Below are 17,047 nucleotides of genomic sequence, written 5' to 3'. Positions count from 1 at the left end.
ACTACTCGTCATGAGATGTACAGTATTTCGTAATATCTTTTTTCTAATTATGTTTCCCATTGTAATCGTGCAATTTGTAATGTTTTGCATGGATGTGCGCTGGTGTGCGTTCATGGATAATACAAGGATGGTGCGTGCAGCCGCCAATATGACTGTTGACAATGCGCTTTTAAAATAACATATAAACAACTCGCCATAGACTGACCAGGTATACAATGGCGATTTTTAGACAATGTGCTAAGCCACTCCCTAAGTGGTTAATTGCCACACCCCATATGTGTTGTGCCTTTTGCCATTGTGTTGCGGCTTAATTATTAGTGTTGTGGCTTTTCTATTTCGTTGAGGTGTCTGGGCCACTGTAGTAAAGAGACAGATGGGCCTGAAAAAGGGGAGGAACAAACACTACTGAAAATACCTATTTATATCAACATTACTGTAGGCCTCATAAAATTAGTAAGCATTGTCCTGATAATGCATGACAGAAGCAGCCTTAATTCTCTGTATTTTAGTGAAATGGATTACTTTCATGGCAATTCACGGACAAGGAGGAGGAGAATCAAACTTAGAGTGCAACAGCATCTAATGAGCCTTGCCATGGAGGCTGTGGATGAAGTGGATCAGGCTCTTGATCACGTGCACAATAGTGAAGATGTGGACCAGGTTGAGCAAAATATGGAAGAAAATGTTGATCAGTTAGTGCAAAATTTAGAGCAGGCAGTGCCAAATATGGAGGGAGGTGGGGAGAACAGTGATGTGGCAAATCTGGATTCAGACACTGAGGGAGAAGCTGATGACTTACCCACTGCAAATATTCCAGGTGAAACCCTTCGAAGAAAACTGGCCGAGTGGGCAGCTAACCAAAATGTGTCTCATGCCACACTCTCTGACCTGTTATCCATACTTCTGGAGCTAGGTTTGGACTTACCCAAGGATCCCAGAACCCTTCTTGGTACACTGAAAGATTGCGAGGTCAAAAAGATCGGACTGGGGAACTACTACCATTTTGGGATTGCAAATGCAGTTATTCCAGAACTGAAAATGGCAAATGAGCAAGAGCTCACAACAGATACATTAACTATTCGTGTGAATGTTGATGGCTTGCCTTTCTCCAGAAGCTCCAATATGCAGCTTTGGCCGATTTTAGGTAAACTTGTAGAACTACCTAAAGCAAGTGTGTTTGTTATAGGCGTATATGCTGGCCCCAGTAAGCCAGAGTCTATCCAAGACTATCTAAAAGATTTTGTTGACGATGTACGTGTCCTGTCAACAACGGGTATCCTTTTTAAAGAAAAAAGGTATATTGTACCCCTGCCCGATGCGTTTATTTGTGACACCCCTGCACGGGCCTTTTTAAAATGTGTAAAAGGTCATGGAGGGTACAGCTCTTGTGAACGCTGTACACAAACCGGTGTGTATGTTGAAGGGAGAGTGGTTTTCCCTGAAATGGATTTCAACCCGAGAACAGATAGTCTGTTTGAACAGATGTCCGATGAAGATCACCACACCTCCAGGTCACCTCTCCTCGAGCTGGGCGTTAGCATGGTTTCAGGTTTCCCCTTGGACTACATGCATTTAGTTTGTTTAGGCGTAGTCCGTAAATTGATTACTTTGTGGTGTAAGGGACCATTGCGCTGTCGGGTTCAGTCCTCTGTTCTAAACGCCATCTCTGATCACCTGAATCTTTGCAGAAAAAGCTTTCCACAGAGCTTCTCAAGAAAGCCACGGTCTTTGAAAGAGTACAGCCAATGGAAAGCAACTGAATTCAGGCAATTCTTATTGTACACAGGGCCAGTGGTGCTTTTTCGAAGATTACCCAGTCGACAGTATAAAAACTTCCTGATTCTGTCATGTGCTATGAGAATACTTTTGTCTCCTTTGTGTAGAGAGTATTGCAGTTATGCCCGAAGATTGTTGAGATGCTTTGTAATTAATTTTGCTAAGATTTATGGGACAAAATATCTGGTGAATAATGCACATAATTTATTGCACTTAGCAGATGATGCAGACAGGTATGGCCCACTTGATTCCGCTTCATGCTTTCCATTTGAAAGCTACCTAGGACAGCTGAAAAAAATGGTCAGAAGACCACAGGATCCTGTACAACAAATAGTAAGACGTGTATATGAAAGGCAGTTGTCTCCTCGTATGCGCGATGAGACTGCTGAAAGAATTCAGCTGAAGAACCCCCATACATCCGGACCATTATTGAGATCAAGTTCGATGAATAATGTCCAATATAAGAAGTACAAAACTAAAGATTGTACAATCTCTACCTCTGCTGGAACAAATTGTTTTGAATTTCAGGGCAAAATTGGAATTGTTCGGAATATTGTGGACTCTGCTGAGGGAACACATGTCATATATGAACTCTATGACAGAGGAACATGTTTCTTCACATACCCCATTGGGTCCAAATCACTGGGAATTCATTCACTCTCAAAGCTTTCTGGTCAGCTTTCCAGTGCTCCCGTAAAAGACTGTACAAAACCAATGATTTTGCTGCCTCTGCGGAACACATGTGTAGTTGCTCTGTCACTGCTACACAGCTCATGAACTTAAACATTTTGCAGGATGTCTTTTGCAGTAGTTGAATTTGATGAGATTCTCAAGGATGGCCGTAAAACAGTGGACATAATTTCTCGAGGGTGGTTGGATGGACAAAATAAAGGAATATGCTACTGGCCACCCAATTCAACGAATGTTACTAAGGCTGTGAAGGATCATTCCAAACCAACTAAAAACTGGTTGTTATGTAAAATAAGACGGATAATGGGATATGCAGGTAACCTCTGTTCTTTTTGTTACACTTACTGCTACCGTACTACTTTCCATAAAACAGTGTTTCTCAATGTTTAGCATGGGACATGTTGAGTGTTACAATTACCTATTTTAAATGATTTCCCATTAAGCCCAATCCCTGATGAGGGTTTATGACTGAAAGCTAGAATAAACATATCATTGCACTATTTCAGTTTGGATGTTTCAACCTGTCTTGCCTGTCACCCATTTTAAAGCAGCCAGCTCATATACAAATCCCTGACCAAATGTTGCAGCCCCATTCCTAACATTAAGCTATATAAACTGTTCCTTTGTCAGGGTTTAGGGTGTTAGATTTAGGACTATGATGTAGGTTTGTAGGCCACAATGCTGTCATGTTTCAGTGTATTTTACAGACACTTATAAAGAAGCAAGAGAGATGCTCAAAGAAGCTGAATATAGTTCGGACATCAATGACAAAAGCGGTCAAATCCCCCCAAAAAGAAGAAGGTATGTATATGTGGCTGAATGAAGAAATTCCCTTGATTATTCCTCCTATCTACCCCTGACATACCTCCACTTTGTTCCATCACCCTTCTTTCTCATCTATCTTGGGGGATCCTTGGTTGAGGATCCTTGTTTGGTATGACCTAACATTTAAGTGTGTGTTCACCTTTTTAGGCAGAGTGAAAAACTCCAGCAAGAGCAGGAGACAGAAGAGGAAGAGGAGGAAGAAGGAGAAGAAGAGAATGAGGAGGAAAGAGGAGATGAAGAGGACTCTGATGAGGTCCCTCCGTCGCCTCCAGATATCAGGGTTTGCACATTTTGAAAACTGTAGCTTCAACATTATTTACACTGTTTTCATAAATGTAGATGAGTCATTGTTGTCGTCATGTTAGTAGCGAGTACGCCAACAAACTATGTAGGCACAGCTGGCTGGCATTTTGTGTTTGCGGTGGCCTACTAGGGATCTTTACCAAAGTACCAAAACCATTCCAAGACCTATGGAACACAAGTTGCTTCCTTACAAGACACCACCATGCTCCAGCAAAAGAGGCTGGTAGCTCTTGGTTGTAAAGCGTAGACTTTATCTACTTTATTTTTTTTGCTTCCCCCAACACAGGGTGACCCTAAGGAAACCGATGGCCGGATTTCCCCTTTATTAGCGGAAAATAACCTATATTTGGCATGGAAAGTGGTATTATGACATTCCAGAATGCATAAACTGAAAACGCTAAAACATTGTTATATAATGATACATTATCATATATAGTGCAGAAGCTTCGTCACGGTTTTAGCTGGTGCCATTTTTTTCTGGCTTAGTGCTTTGAGTTCAGGATGATGGCTCTTAAGATGTGTAATTAAATTGGTAACCTTAAAAGAGTATCGTTTTACCCCTCCTCGCATCACTGGTACTTTACAAGTCCTGCAAATAGCAATTTTGTTATGTTTCCGGAATTAGGGAATAACTGCCACACAGCCATGTTGAAGTATGTTGTTGGCGCTCATAGTAACGTAAACATTTGCTTTGCGTGCACTTAATTAACAGGTCACCTTATCGGCCAGGCACATCGGCAGAAATGTCAATATCGGCAGATGCCGATAATTAAGTTATGAAGCTTTTATCTGCAGATACCGATGTCAGGCCAATATCATCGTGCATCCCTAATCGATATCAACAAATATGAAACACTTATATCGTGATATAGTTTTCAGCCATATCGCCCAGTCCTACCTTGGTGTTTTGGTTTGTTTGCAAAAAGAAACAATCGAGCAGTGCAGTCGTCATGTTTATAATATCTCCATGAAGCTGCGATGCCCATATTTATGACTTTAACAACATAGCAATGATTGCTTACAGATAATCAGCAGCCTACAGTTACATCAACAGCAACATGCAACCATGCAATGTATCCAATTCCTTCAATGGTAGCCGGTGAAAGCTCAACCCATTGTATTTTCTCATTCGGTTTTCAAAATTGGGAAATCAACAAAAACAAACCATTTCCCCAGTGATATATACACACAGGCGTCTTCCTCTTTCAAAAACTCTTCTTCGATCTCACTCTGATGAGAGACTTCCAGTGGTCTGCAGACGCTCGTCACTACCAACACAACTGTACTCAGACTGCACAATATTTGTAGCAGGTTCAGCTGTCACATAGGCTAGACAAGGAATCTTACTATGTAGTGACATAGTCATAACTATGGACAGAACTGCAATGCTCGCTGCTTTTGCAAAAAAATCAAAACACCAAGGAAAGCGTTTTTGTTTCTGTGGCTGAGAGCACATCGGCTCTGCAATGTGCTGGATGTCAACTGGTAATCTGAGGTGAGTGACTCCACGCAAAAACACAAAGTTTATAATGTTTCCTAACACTATTTGAGTTAAACGAGCACGATGGTGTCTCGTAAGGAAGCAACTCGTGCTCCATAGGTCTTGGAATGGTTTTCTGAGTGTGTTTAGAGGCCCCAAACGCGGATAAATAGCTTGCCCCCACATCTAACGTTATAGCTAATTTCAAATCGCTGGCAGCCAGGGCTGATCTCCGGCTTGGTCAAATCAATTTTTGTCTGTTTTTTTGCCTCCCCCAACACGGGGTGACCCTAATGAAACCGATGGCTGGATTTCCCCTTTAATAGAGGAAAAGAACCTGTATTTGGCATGGAAAGTGGTATTATGACATTCCAGAATGCATAAACTGAACGCTAAAACATTGTTATATAATACATTGTTATATAATACATTATATATACATGTAGCTACTGATTTCATCGTATTCATCTATACTGATATGTATGTTTACAGAGCAGTGATGATCACTAACCACTCGGTGAGTTGCACAGTTTTGAAAACAAACGTTAAGGGTTGTTTTTAGGACATGTTTGTACATGCCCATAGGCAGCCACTCTGAAACAGTCAAAAGTGATTCAAAACGAGTCAGAAAGTCGAGACAGCACCCATCGTCAAAATTTCGGTGTCCACTCTAGTTCATACAAAACAAACCAGAAAATGGACTCAAAGTGCTAAATACCGGAATTATCCTTTAATTACATATGCTAAAAAGAAGAGGTTAATAACCTCCATAGTAAATAAAATATACATGTACTTGACCAGGTACATTTCCGGGTAGTGCCCAAGTAATGTGAAAGGGTAACAAGTCTTGTTGTGTGTGTGTGTGTGTGTCATCCCGCTCAGCCAATCCAGGTAAGCAGTATTTGCAGTATAGCTGTCAGTGATTGGAAGGCCTTCACCGATGAGTAGCCCCCAGCTGCAGAGAAGAGTAGGCCTAACTCAAGCCACCCACGTGGAGGCCACAAGCCACCCAATTTATACCAAAATCCTCAGCATGATGGAGGAAATAAAGGACACCCAGAGGGTCCACAGTCAAATGCTGCAAAGTCTTTTAAAAAAGGATAAAGGATCCCAGCCAGAACCACCAGAAGGTGTTGAATTCCCACTGAAGGATCAAGAAGATGTGCAGCAATTGGAGGCGAAGTTGGCCGATGCCAACCTGATGTCTGCTGTGGTAAGTTTCATTTTTTATATCTCAGAGAAAAGCAGTTACACAATAAGAAAAGAAGCATTTTTATATTGCACTACAATTGATAAAGGGGTCAAATGGCCAGTCTGATTTGAGAATGCAGGGTTTCCCGCAGCACTTTGCAGCGGCCATCTTAGCAACACATGCCTGCCACCTTAACTACGTCATCAAGTCAAGTTTATTTATATAGCGCATTTCATACACAGAGGTCATTCAATGTGCTTTACATAAAGTCAAAGTCAAAGTCAAAGTCAGCTTTATTGTCAATTTCTTCACATGTTCCAGACATACAAAGAGATCGAAATTACGTTTCTCACTATCCCACAGTGAAGACAAGACATATTTTGCCAATTTAGGTCCACAGACAAACATAACATTCAAGTAAACAAAAAAGTAAGTAAATAAGTAAATAAGAGGGCACATATAATAATGAAAAAATAAGAGCAGCAAAATTTGGTTGAAATTGTGCATAGACAGTCAATAAAATACTAGTGCAAAGTCAGGCCAATAAAAGGCTTGGGTAGTTCTGTTTGACCTAAGTAAGAAAGAAAGTGGGATAGTGGTGCAAGTTATGTAAGAGCAGCAGAAGTGTTGTGTTTTCAGGACAACAACACCAAGTTGTAAAGTGTGCAAGTGTGCAAGTGGAGTAGTGCAGGCGGCCATTTTGGGTCCAATGTCCAGGATGTTATGTAGCTGAGGGTGGAGGGGGGAGAGGAGGGAGAGAGTTCAGCATCCTTACAGCTTGGTGTATGAAGCTGTTGGTGAGTCTGGTAGTGCGGGAGCGCAGGCTTCTGTACCTCTTCCCAGAGGGCAGTAGATCAAACAGATTGGGTGTGGGTGACTTGCATCACTCATAATTTTGGTCGCCTTGCGGGTGAGGTGGGTGGTGTAAATGTCCTTCAGGGAGGGGAGTGAAGCACCAATAATCCTTCCAGCTGTGTTCACTATGCGCTGCAGGGCTTTCCTGTTGTATTCAGTGCAGCTTCCACCCCACACAGCGATACAGCTGGAGAGGATGCTCTCAATGGTGCCTCGGTAGAATGTGGTCATGATGGCTGGTGGAGCACTTGCTCGCCTGAGTTTCCGCAGGAAGTACAGGCGGCGCTGAGCTCTCTTCGCCAGTGATGCAGTGTTGGTGGTCCAGGAGAGGTCTTCACTGATGTGCACCCCCAGGAATTTGGTGCTGCTCGCTCTCTCCACCACAGCACCGTCGATGGTCAGTGGCAGGTGTTGGGTATGACCTCTCCGGAAGTCAACAACAATCTCTTTGGTCTTGCTGACGTTCAGCAGGAGGTTGTTGTCCCTGCACCACGTGGTCAGATGGTCGACCTCCAACCTGTATTGAGTCTCGTCGCCCTTAGTGATGAGACCCACCAGAGTTGTGTCGTCAGCAAATTTCACTATGTGATTGTTGCTGTAGGTTGCAGTGCAGTCATGCGTCAGCAGGGTGAAGAGCAGCGGACTGAGCACGCAGCCTTGGGGGGCCCCTGTGCTCAGTGTGATGCTGCTTGAGGTATTGTTGCCAACACGTACTACTTGGGGCCTCTGACAGAGGAAGTCCAGTAGCCAGTTGCAGAGGTAGGTACTGAGTCCCAGTTTGTCAAGTTTGCAGATGAGTTGTTGTGGTATTATGGTGTTGAATGCAGAACTGAAGTCTATAAACAGCAATCTCACATATGAGTCTCTTTTTTCCAGGTGGGTGAGGGCTGGGTGGAGGGCAGAGCAGATTGCATCCTCTGTAGACCGCTTGGCTCGGTATGCAAACTGGAAGGGGTCCAGGGTGGGGGGGAGAATGGCTTTGATATGTGACATGACAAGCCGCTCGAAGCACTTCATGATGATGGGTGTCAGTGCCACAGGGCGGTAGTCATTGAAGCAGGATGGAGCAGTTTTCTTCGGCACAGGTATGATGGTGGCAGCTTTGAAACATGATGGGACGATGGCTTGCCCATCATGTTTCAAAGCTGCCACCATCATACCTGTGCCGAAGAAAACTGCTCCATCTATTATGATCTTTACCTTTTAAACTATTCTTTGTCTATATTGCCCTTCTATGCTTTTATTTGTTATTATTGTTTGGTCCAACAAAACCAAACAATAATAACAAATAAAAGCATAGAAGGGCAATATAGACAAAGAATAGTTTAAAAGGTAAAGATCATAATAAAAAGAAAACATAAAACACAAGGTAAAATCATTTAAAAAGTAGTAAAAAAGTAATAAAAGTCAAGGTAGAATAATTATCAAGGCAGATTCAGAATTTGTAACTCGGCGCAGTTAGCAGAAAGCATCTGAGAACAGTTTGGTCTTAAGTCTAGATTTAAAACTGGCTACAGTTGGGGCCTTTTTAGCCTGGCCATTTGCCATACCCTTGGTACGCTTCGCTTCTACAAGGGTCTGGGATCTCAACTATTGACGAATGTTTGCAAGCTGGATGCGTGGACTCTGTAGAAGTTTGAAACGATTGGATCTGATTTCACCCAATCGCTAACGTTTGGCCGTGACGTATGTTATGCGCCAGCTCGATCGTGAAGTAAGCTACATTACAACGCTCAGAAATTGTGTGCGCTACAACAACCATTCCCCACCAGAGCGAACAAGATGGATGTAAATGACCGATGCCAGCTTTGCGATACAAATGTAAGAGTTAGTGGAAGAATAGCAAATAGCAGATTACTAACAGTAAGGTTGAAGATAACATATTGATAACCGATGAGAAGTTAGGAGACTGAAATATCGTTTCAAAACTCCAGTAGTTTATTTTGTATAGATGTACAGGCTAGTGCACGGGCAACAGGAGGTGTCCACTACAAAACAACAAACTGATCGCTGATAAATCACGGTCTCAATCACTCGTCATTCACACTCATCGGCCAACAACACAACACAACTCACTCGCACGTAATCCACTTCTACTCTGACTAAACTTCCTAGACGTCTTAGAACCCCCTATTCTATTCCCTCCCCTTATCAATCGGTAACCTATCTGAACCCCTAAATATTCCCTCCTGGACACCTCCCCCCAATCAAAACACATCAGAACTCACATACACACACAGGCACACACCGGGAAAACAGAAGACACAGGGGAACACAGGGGAAAGCCCAACACGGGGGCAAATAGCCTCTGCGCTACAATATCATCACAATTGTCAAAGCTACTGCGCGATACAAATCAAACATGTCCCAAATCCCGTAGGGAGTAGCTTGAGAGCGACGTGTTGAGACCTGGACAACGACTTTTCATTGGCAACAGTCGGCTAAACCAACCAACAATATAGCCTAAACTATTAAGAAGAGCTCTTTAATTTCATCGAGTTAAATCGAAACAATGTTTTTTAGTGCTTGTGGACTGATAGTCATAGGCTCCTTGTAGGCAATTATTATTCCGGCCATAATGTGAGGATTTACGCGTAGGCCTAATCGTGTGATCCGTCCGCTCAGCGGCATCTGGTGGTTGAATGTCATCGCGCTATCTACCATCGTTCGCCAAACATTCTAATTCAAAATTGTAAATCTTACACAAAAGTATAAAATAATCTACACTTCATTCACTCTGCGTGTATAGATCAAGACAGACTTGCGGAACAGGCTGCAGGGCAACAGTCTGACAGCATGCATGAAAGCTTAAATGGTCCGCACTTGTTAAAGAGTGCAATTATCAAAGGCCCCTTGAATTGTTCTTTTTAAAACCAAGGAGGATGCCTGTAGTGATGCTGCCAGCTCTGCCATAAGCAGTGACTGTGATCACCATTGAACATTTTGAAAATGTTGTTTTGCACTTTCTTTTGCACTTCAGTGTTGTATAGTTTGTATACTGTTTGTTAAAATTGCACACATTAATTTACTGTTCTCATACAGCGCACTAATTCACGCTGCTTCTTTAAGCCATGCACTCGACACACAAAAGGATATGGTCATTGACCTTAGAAGGAAATCAACCTGCTCACCACCACACACCCTGCCACCACACGTCCCTTTTTATAGATGCAATAGGACCAAAATCCTTTTTACCCAGGGCAATATCCTTGCTTAATTTTCTCTCTGTGTCTTATGTGTATTGTTCATTGTTGATGTCTTAATTTCTTGTATGCTTTTATCTGTTTACCTGTCTGCAAATTGACTGATTGCAAACTGGATTGATTGCAAACTGGCTCTTAAATTCCAATTCAATTCTTGAATTTCACTTGCATTGCAATTGTGGTAGCAAACAGGAAGCAGAATTGCAATTCAAATTGTGCACAACCCTGACTAGTAGTAGTAGTAGTAGTAGTAGTGTTGTTTACTCATGGCAACCGTAACTAAGGAAAGGAAAGGCATGTTTTTATCCAGCAATGTCATAAATGTCAAATTAATGAAAATGGTAAAAAATATTACTTTCAGTGAAAACTAAGCATCTTCTATGGGCCATATCCTCAAGAAAAAGGACATTCTTCCAAGGGTTTTGCCACACAGGCTACAAAATGTATCTATTTTCCCTTTTTTTGTCTGCTGTTCTTAGGTTCACATGGTCGCAGACATCGGGGGGACGTCGGTCGACGAGGCAACGAGGCGCATGATGAGATTCATGTTCTCAAATGAGCTCGCACTGACATACAATTTGACTGGAAAGCATGGGAAGAACAAGTTTAAAGACTTGCATCTTTTCAAAGTCGTTCATGGTAAGTAAATTAGCAGATGTTGCTGTAAAGTATGGTCCTCTTGGTTCCACATATTTGTTGATTGGAAAATGTTTTTGGAAAGCCCCCCAAAAAGGTAAGAAGATCACAGAATTCTACAACAATAGATATAGTTGAACTATGTGGTTAGTAATGTTTTTAAATTTATTTTATTGTATCTCGGCTGCATCGTAAAAGAGGACTGCCCTCAATCTACTTTCCGAGAATTAAAATAAAGGTTTCAATCAATAGTTATAGAGTAGCAGTGTGAATGAAAGGCAGTTGGTGGGGGGGGGGGGGGGGTGAATTGATAATATAGCCTACAGGAAAGATAGTCAACAATCCATTAATGGACTTTCAAAGTTTGGGTAGGGATATTGAATCAAATCAAAATGTTGACTGGATAATCATAATCAAATTGTGAGACCAGTGAGGATTCACACCTCTAATAGATGGTGGCCAGGAATGTAAAGTGCATTTATCCAATAGCTGAAGCAGTGCGGCAGCTAACATACATAATGTATGTTATGACAGTGAATATCATATTTTGCAAACCCTGTTAGTGATTTGTCTGAGACAAGACACAAAAATAACAAGAAGAACGATGACAAGAAGGCTATTGTCTTCTTCTGGGCAAGATCATGTGGTAGCAGAATTATTAGATCACATCTTTATGTAGCAGGGTATTCTGGAAAGCAGATATGTCCCCTTATTTGGAAAAATATTTCTGTTTGCGCCAATGCTTAAAAACAGCTGTTGAAGGGTGTGGCAAACACCTCGGGCAAACTGGTGGCCCATCAGAAATTTCCAGAGGTGTTAAAAGTACACACTTGCTAAACTCTAAAACTACTAAACTAGTATGAATACTTGTACAGAAAATACTCTGAAAAGTGCAAGTACTAATTCAGTTGCTTCACTCAAGTAAAAGTTATATAGTCTCTGACTTACCCTACTTTCTACTTTTATACTTTGAGTAATATAGCATTTTTGAAGGGTGATTTTACAGACATGTTATTGTGAAAAGATCTCAGTTTTCATTATTTCTCCAAGGAGAAATTTGGGAAACATGAAGTCTCAATTAGACCTGCCACATTTCTTGTGAGATAAAGAGAAATCATTTTCAAAAACAGATTTTCTTTTTCTTAAGGACCACGACAATTTATTCCTTACACCACTTCCCCTGAAAGTCAGGTGATCTATTAGTCAAGAAGGATGAACTTGCAGAGAAACAAATGGCACAATAGGCTGAGTGGAAAATGTTTTTCCAACTTCAACTGACAAAGCAGGCTATCGATCCAGTGAGAAAGTCTTATAATGTAACCATTTTCTTTGCAGTAGCTTACTACTTTGGTATTTCCACTTTACTAAAGTAAAAGTAACAAAGTAAAGCAGCTGAATAAGTACTTATACTTTTACCAGCCTTTCTGTACAAGTATCTAATACTTTTACTTGAGTATGGGAAGTCTATACTTTTCATACCTTTGGTCCAAAAAAATCAAAGATGCACACCCTCATGCAAGCCAGGTCCAAAATCTTAGCTCAGTCTGACGAATGGTCAGAGAGATATACGAGAAACACACACAGACAGGCAGACTGACATTTCTTGCTTTATAGATAGATAGATTATCAAGCCTTAGTCCTGTGAGGTTTTGAAGTCACCTCGCACCGAATTGCACCGTTTATCATTGAACTTGGACTCAGTTACCTAGTCACCCTTGACCAGTTCCATTCCTATTTTAATTACTTTTAATTTAATCCTATGGTACTAAGATCAGGCTACGCAATGGTTGTCATAGACACAAAACAAACTTCAGAAGTAACGATGGCATGTTGATTAAACTCAATGACCACAAAATATTGACTTTGACTAAACGCGGCAGCACTAGATTTTGCCCAACTGGCTCATGGACTAAATCATTTTGCAATTAGTAGTTAGTAGAAAGTATCTAGTTGTTGTTGGAATTAGACCTCGTGGGGGCTGTCATGGTCATTTTCTTTTCTTTGCATAGGTATCAGATTGTTGTTTGATGATATACTCTTTTACTATACCCAGTTATGAGCAAACAAGTACAAATCATCTACTGACATCATATCCTGCTCTTTCTCTCTTGAAACACCATACTTCCATGTTAGTTTCTTGGCCTTTTCCTTCCTGAGGATGGTTTGTAGTGCTAGGTTTAATCAATTTATCACATAATTTTGAAAATAGCTGCATGTGAATATCTTTTCTTTCTAATTTTCCCTTCCCACCCAAAACATCTTGGGGGCTGTATGAAACCTGCTGGCGGGCCTGATCTGGCCCCCGGGCCTTATGTTTGACACCCCTGATCTAAATTGATCTAATTCAATTTGATGGGCTTGTTGCTTTTTTAAATGTAACCTCAAAAAAATGGAACGTATGGAACGAAACATGGAATGTATATTTGAGTATGTTGATTTCCTGTCTGATAATGTTTGTGACAAAAAAAAAACAGTGCTAGCATTTGATCTTAAATACAATTTTGTTTTACAGAGGCCCTCAAGAAGAACCCCCTGACCAGTACTACCAACCAGCAGGAGGCTGAATGGGCATTGAGCAAATGGTTTACTGGGGCAAGGGATAGGGGAGGACTGAGGGCAGCCAGAGTGTCAAAATGATTTAATTAAATTAAATTTAGTTAGTGTTCTTTGTAACCAGTTGTTGTTGTTGTCAGTGTTGATGTTGATTTTGTTGGATTTATTAAATGAGCATTATTTAAATGCGGAAAATTTGGCTACTTATTCTGCTGTTTGGTTGGACCTTACAGCCATAGTCCCCTGGAAGTGACTAATATTAATTTCTGGTGAATTACAAATGGGTCTGGTTTTGGATTGGTATTTATAAATTGGTATTTATAGTATATGTTGTAAATATTGGGATTCTAATTATATTTTATTATAAATGTTTATATTTAAATTGAAGAAGGGACCAAGATTTTGTATGCATTGCCCAGCTTTGCACTTCTCATTAATTATAATCTTGCATGCAACCCATTTGGCCAATGTGTAGAACCTAGACAGAATATTAAGGTGGGGCACGGATGGGTCTAGCATTTATTGCCCAGTTCGGAGTCACTTAAAACCCATTGTAATCCTGCCTGAAGCCCATGTCAACAAATGGCATGGGGCCACTATAGAACCTGCGGATCGTCCCACCTACACCCCATTATTTAAAGGGACACCAGGCAAGCCTGATGCTTTTTCTCTACGAAACTCCCCCTCGCTCGGTCTGAAGCTCTTTTCCTTTTCTTTGCATCTTCCGTCAAGGGTTTTCGCTGCTTCTTCGCCGGCTCTGCCATTATACACACGTTTGCAACAATCGCTAGCGTTTCGTTAGCCTGCCTCTGTGCTGTGGATGCAGGATGGAAACTGAAACTGCTTCGGTCGCCGGGTACGATACACTGAACTTGCAAGCGGGATATTCATCCTACAGGCAGTAGGGGCGGGCGAGAGAGTCTTTATTCACCCTGTAATGAGTCATTTAACCATATACCGACTTACGAAGATGAGTAATTAACACGAAAACGTTGCCTGGTGTCCCTTTAAATCATGTAGTACCCATGTAGAACCCAGGTAGAATTTAAGGCTGGGGCCCCAGATGGGTCCATTGGTTGTTGCCCATTTGGTACCCACATAGAACCTAGTGTAATCCTGCATTGAACCCATGTGGGCAAATGACATGGGGCCCCTTTGGAACCCGTGGACAATCCCACCAAAAACCCATATTTCAACCCATATGGTACCCATGTAGTACCCGGATAGAATTTATGGCTGGGGTCCAGATGGGTCCAGTGTATGTTGCCCAGTTGGGACCCAAATAAAACCCAGTGTAATCCTGCATGGAGCCCATGTGGGCAAATGACATGGGGCCACTATGGAACCCGCGGACAATCCCATATTGGACCCATATTGGCAACACATATGGTACCCACATGGGCCCCATAAACAAATGTTGGCTGGGATCGGAGGTGTTTATCTTCCTCAGGATAGCCCATTAGCATATCCATGCAGTGATTGAACATTGATGAGCTTTGTGTCATTATGGGAGAAAGGTTACAACATGTTATAGATATAGTGTATTCAGATATTTCATGACAACAAGTTAAAGTAGAAAACAAGGTCTCAGTCTCTTTTACAGAATATTCAATGTGATCCCATTTGTGAGCCTGATTCTTTACCACTATGTTCAGAAAGAGCATGGTGGTAGAATTGAGACGATTCTGTTAAGGGCAAAGTAGCCTAAGGGAACATAGCAAATAAGTTATTAAAGCTGGTATATACATTTTTTGTGCACATCATGAATGCTGTTAGCTCTGAATATTTTTTCTAACGTCAGCCATCTATTATGTTAAAGCATTTCCATTAGATAACTTAAAGCATTTCTAGGTGACTTACGCAGGCACAAACATAGTATATCTTGTCTGGTGACAGTGAATAAATCTTATGCAGTTCTACAAAGGCATGTTTGAGGTATCATGGGACATTGTGTGATTAGTAGTTGGAAGCGCCTGCGCCACACATTTTACTACTTTGAAAATATTCTTATTACTATTAGTGAAGTGCTGAAAAACCAGTCGCGATCTGGTTTACCAACCATACTGAATATTGGAGTTAACTTCTCTTAGACAAAGACTAAATCATCAATACGTGCCTGTAGTCACACATAGGTTTCATCATTGTTACAGTGCTATACATATAATGACAATACATTGGAGATATGTAAGACAATTTAAACATAAAACCCAGGATAGCTTAGTCTACATGTGGAAAATAAAACTGGTTAAAATAAAAGTCTATTTGACCTGTTGTTTTTAAGGCAAAGAAAACTCAGTTGTGTTAAGGCAATGCATTCTTACTTCTGGACATTACATTTGACATCGGTTCAGATTTATCTATGTGCATGAGAGAATGTAGAAAACAGTAGCCCAGTGGTTTAAAGAAACATAGCAGTCTCTGCATGTCTCTGCTACCCAGAAAAGTACAGGCTACAAAGATTACAATTTAACTTAAGAGCAATTTTACAACTAGCCACTGCACAGCAGACAGCAGCATACAACCAAACCAGTACATAACAGTGTCTTTAGCACAAAAGTATCTTTGTCAATGTGTTTGGAATTAATTTTACAATGACGGCTTGATCACTAATAGGCACAGAACGGAGTTAGCATTTAAATGTTCGCACTATGTGTCTGCCACTGAGGCACGTCATGTGTGGACGCGGCCCCTTGGCAGACTGCATGTGCACGATATGTAAATATAGGCCTAAGTAGGTTAAAATCATAGGGAAATCTTGGTGCTTCCGAATGTTACGCTACCTTACGTTTTATCAAATTTAGAAGTAAATAAAATATCCATCTTACATACATTTGAAGAACACAGTATCATATCCACTCCAATGTCTTTACTTTAAACGGTGGAAAACGTCATTCGACGCCCAACTATTAAATTACGCTTTCAGTTCAACATCTTTATAGGCTACTTCAAACTGTGATCTTAGTTACGCAATCTAAAGATGGTTTCATACATCTGTTATGACCAGCGACACTCTTATGCAATTTCATTTTCAGGTGAGAGATTCATTGTCCGTCAGTGAATCAAACTGGTTTGAGTAGGATTTGTATAGATCGGAATTCATAAGGTAAACAAACAAAACGCCATACTATAAAGCTACCTGGTACGAATTACAAAAGTTATTGAATATTAGGGTGGTTACCTCTGAGCTGAGAAAACGCAAGATGTTTCCGAACGTCTATATGATCATATCTCTGACTGTCTTCCATGAGTTCCACTAAGGTTCCCCACCGGATTTCGTCTCCGGGATAACAGAGGGTATGTCGACCCATACTAATTTGTACAACTATAAATTATATTGTCCTATCATAGCTTAACCTCAAAACTGGTATTAAAAATAAAGCAAGACTCACCACAGTGTCTGTAGACAGGGAAGAAGAACAAACCTCATACCGCTATTCTGTGGGAGAGTTAAAAGACGCGCGGCGCTTGCGTTACTTGTACGTGATTTGTTGATAGAGGTCACGCATCCTCACACGGGGCACCACCTGTAAGACG

General features: G+C 41.2%; 1 protein-coding gene and 1 pseudogene across 1 annotated transcript; one reads left to right on the top strand and one right to left on the bottom strand.

Moving 5' to 3' along the window:
- The first annotated feature begins 2,705 nt into the window (after window positions 1-2,705).
- On the top strand, window positions 2,706-13,597 carry LOC121707547 (nucleolar protein 12-like). Its single transcript, XM_042090199.1, has 5 exons — window positions 2,706-2,782; window positions 3,174-3,267; window positions 3,439-3,571; window positions 10,804-10,963; window positions 13,473-13,597. The coding sequence occupies exons 1-5, from the start codon at window positions 2,770-2,772 to the stop codon at window positions 13,595-13,597; spliced, it is 525 nt and encodes a 174-aa protein (XP_041946133.1). The 5' UTR covers window positions 2,706-2,769.
- A 1,362-nt stretch (window positions 13,598-14,959) lies between these two features.
- On the bottom strand, window positions 14,960-15,698 carry LOC121707546 (annotated as a pseudogene).
- Window positions 15,699-17,047: the final 1,349 nt, after the last annotated feature.

The sequence above is a fragment of the Alosa sapidissima genome, chromosome 4, assembly GCF_018492685.1.
Source record: "Alosa sapidissima isolate fAloSap1 chromosome 4, fAloSap1.pri, whole genome shotgun sequence".
Classification (NCBI taxonomy): domain Eukaryota; kingdom Metazoa; phylum Chordata; class Actinopteri; order Clupeiformes; family Clupeidae; genus Alosa; species Alosa sapidissima.
Note: the sequence above shows the minus strand (reverse complement) of the source record. Positions and strands in the feature narration are given on the sequence as shown.

Excerpts from the sequence above, each read along its gene's own strand:
- LOC121707547 (XM_042090199.1), top strand. Across the intron at positions 3,572-10,803 it reads CGTCGCCTCCAGATATCAGG|GTTCACATGGTCGCAGACAT; the intron begins GTTTGCACATTT and ends TGCTGTTCTTAG. Across the intron at positions 10,964-13,472 it reads TCTTTTCAAAGTCGTTCATG|AGGCCCTCAAGAAGAACCCC; the intron begins GTAAGTAAATTA and ends TTTGTTTTACAG.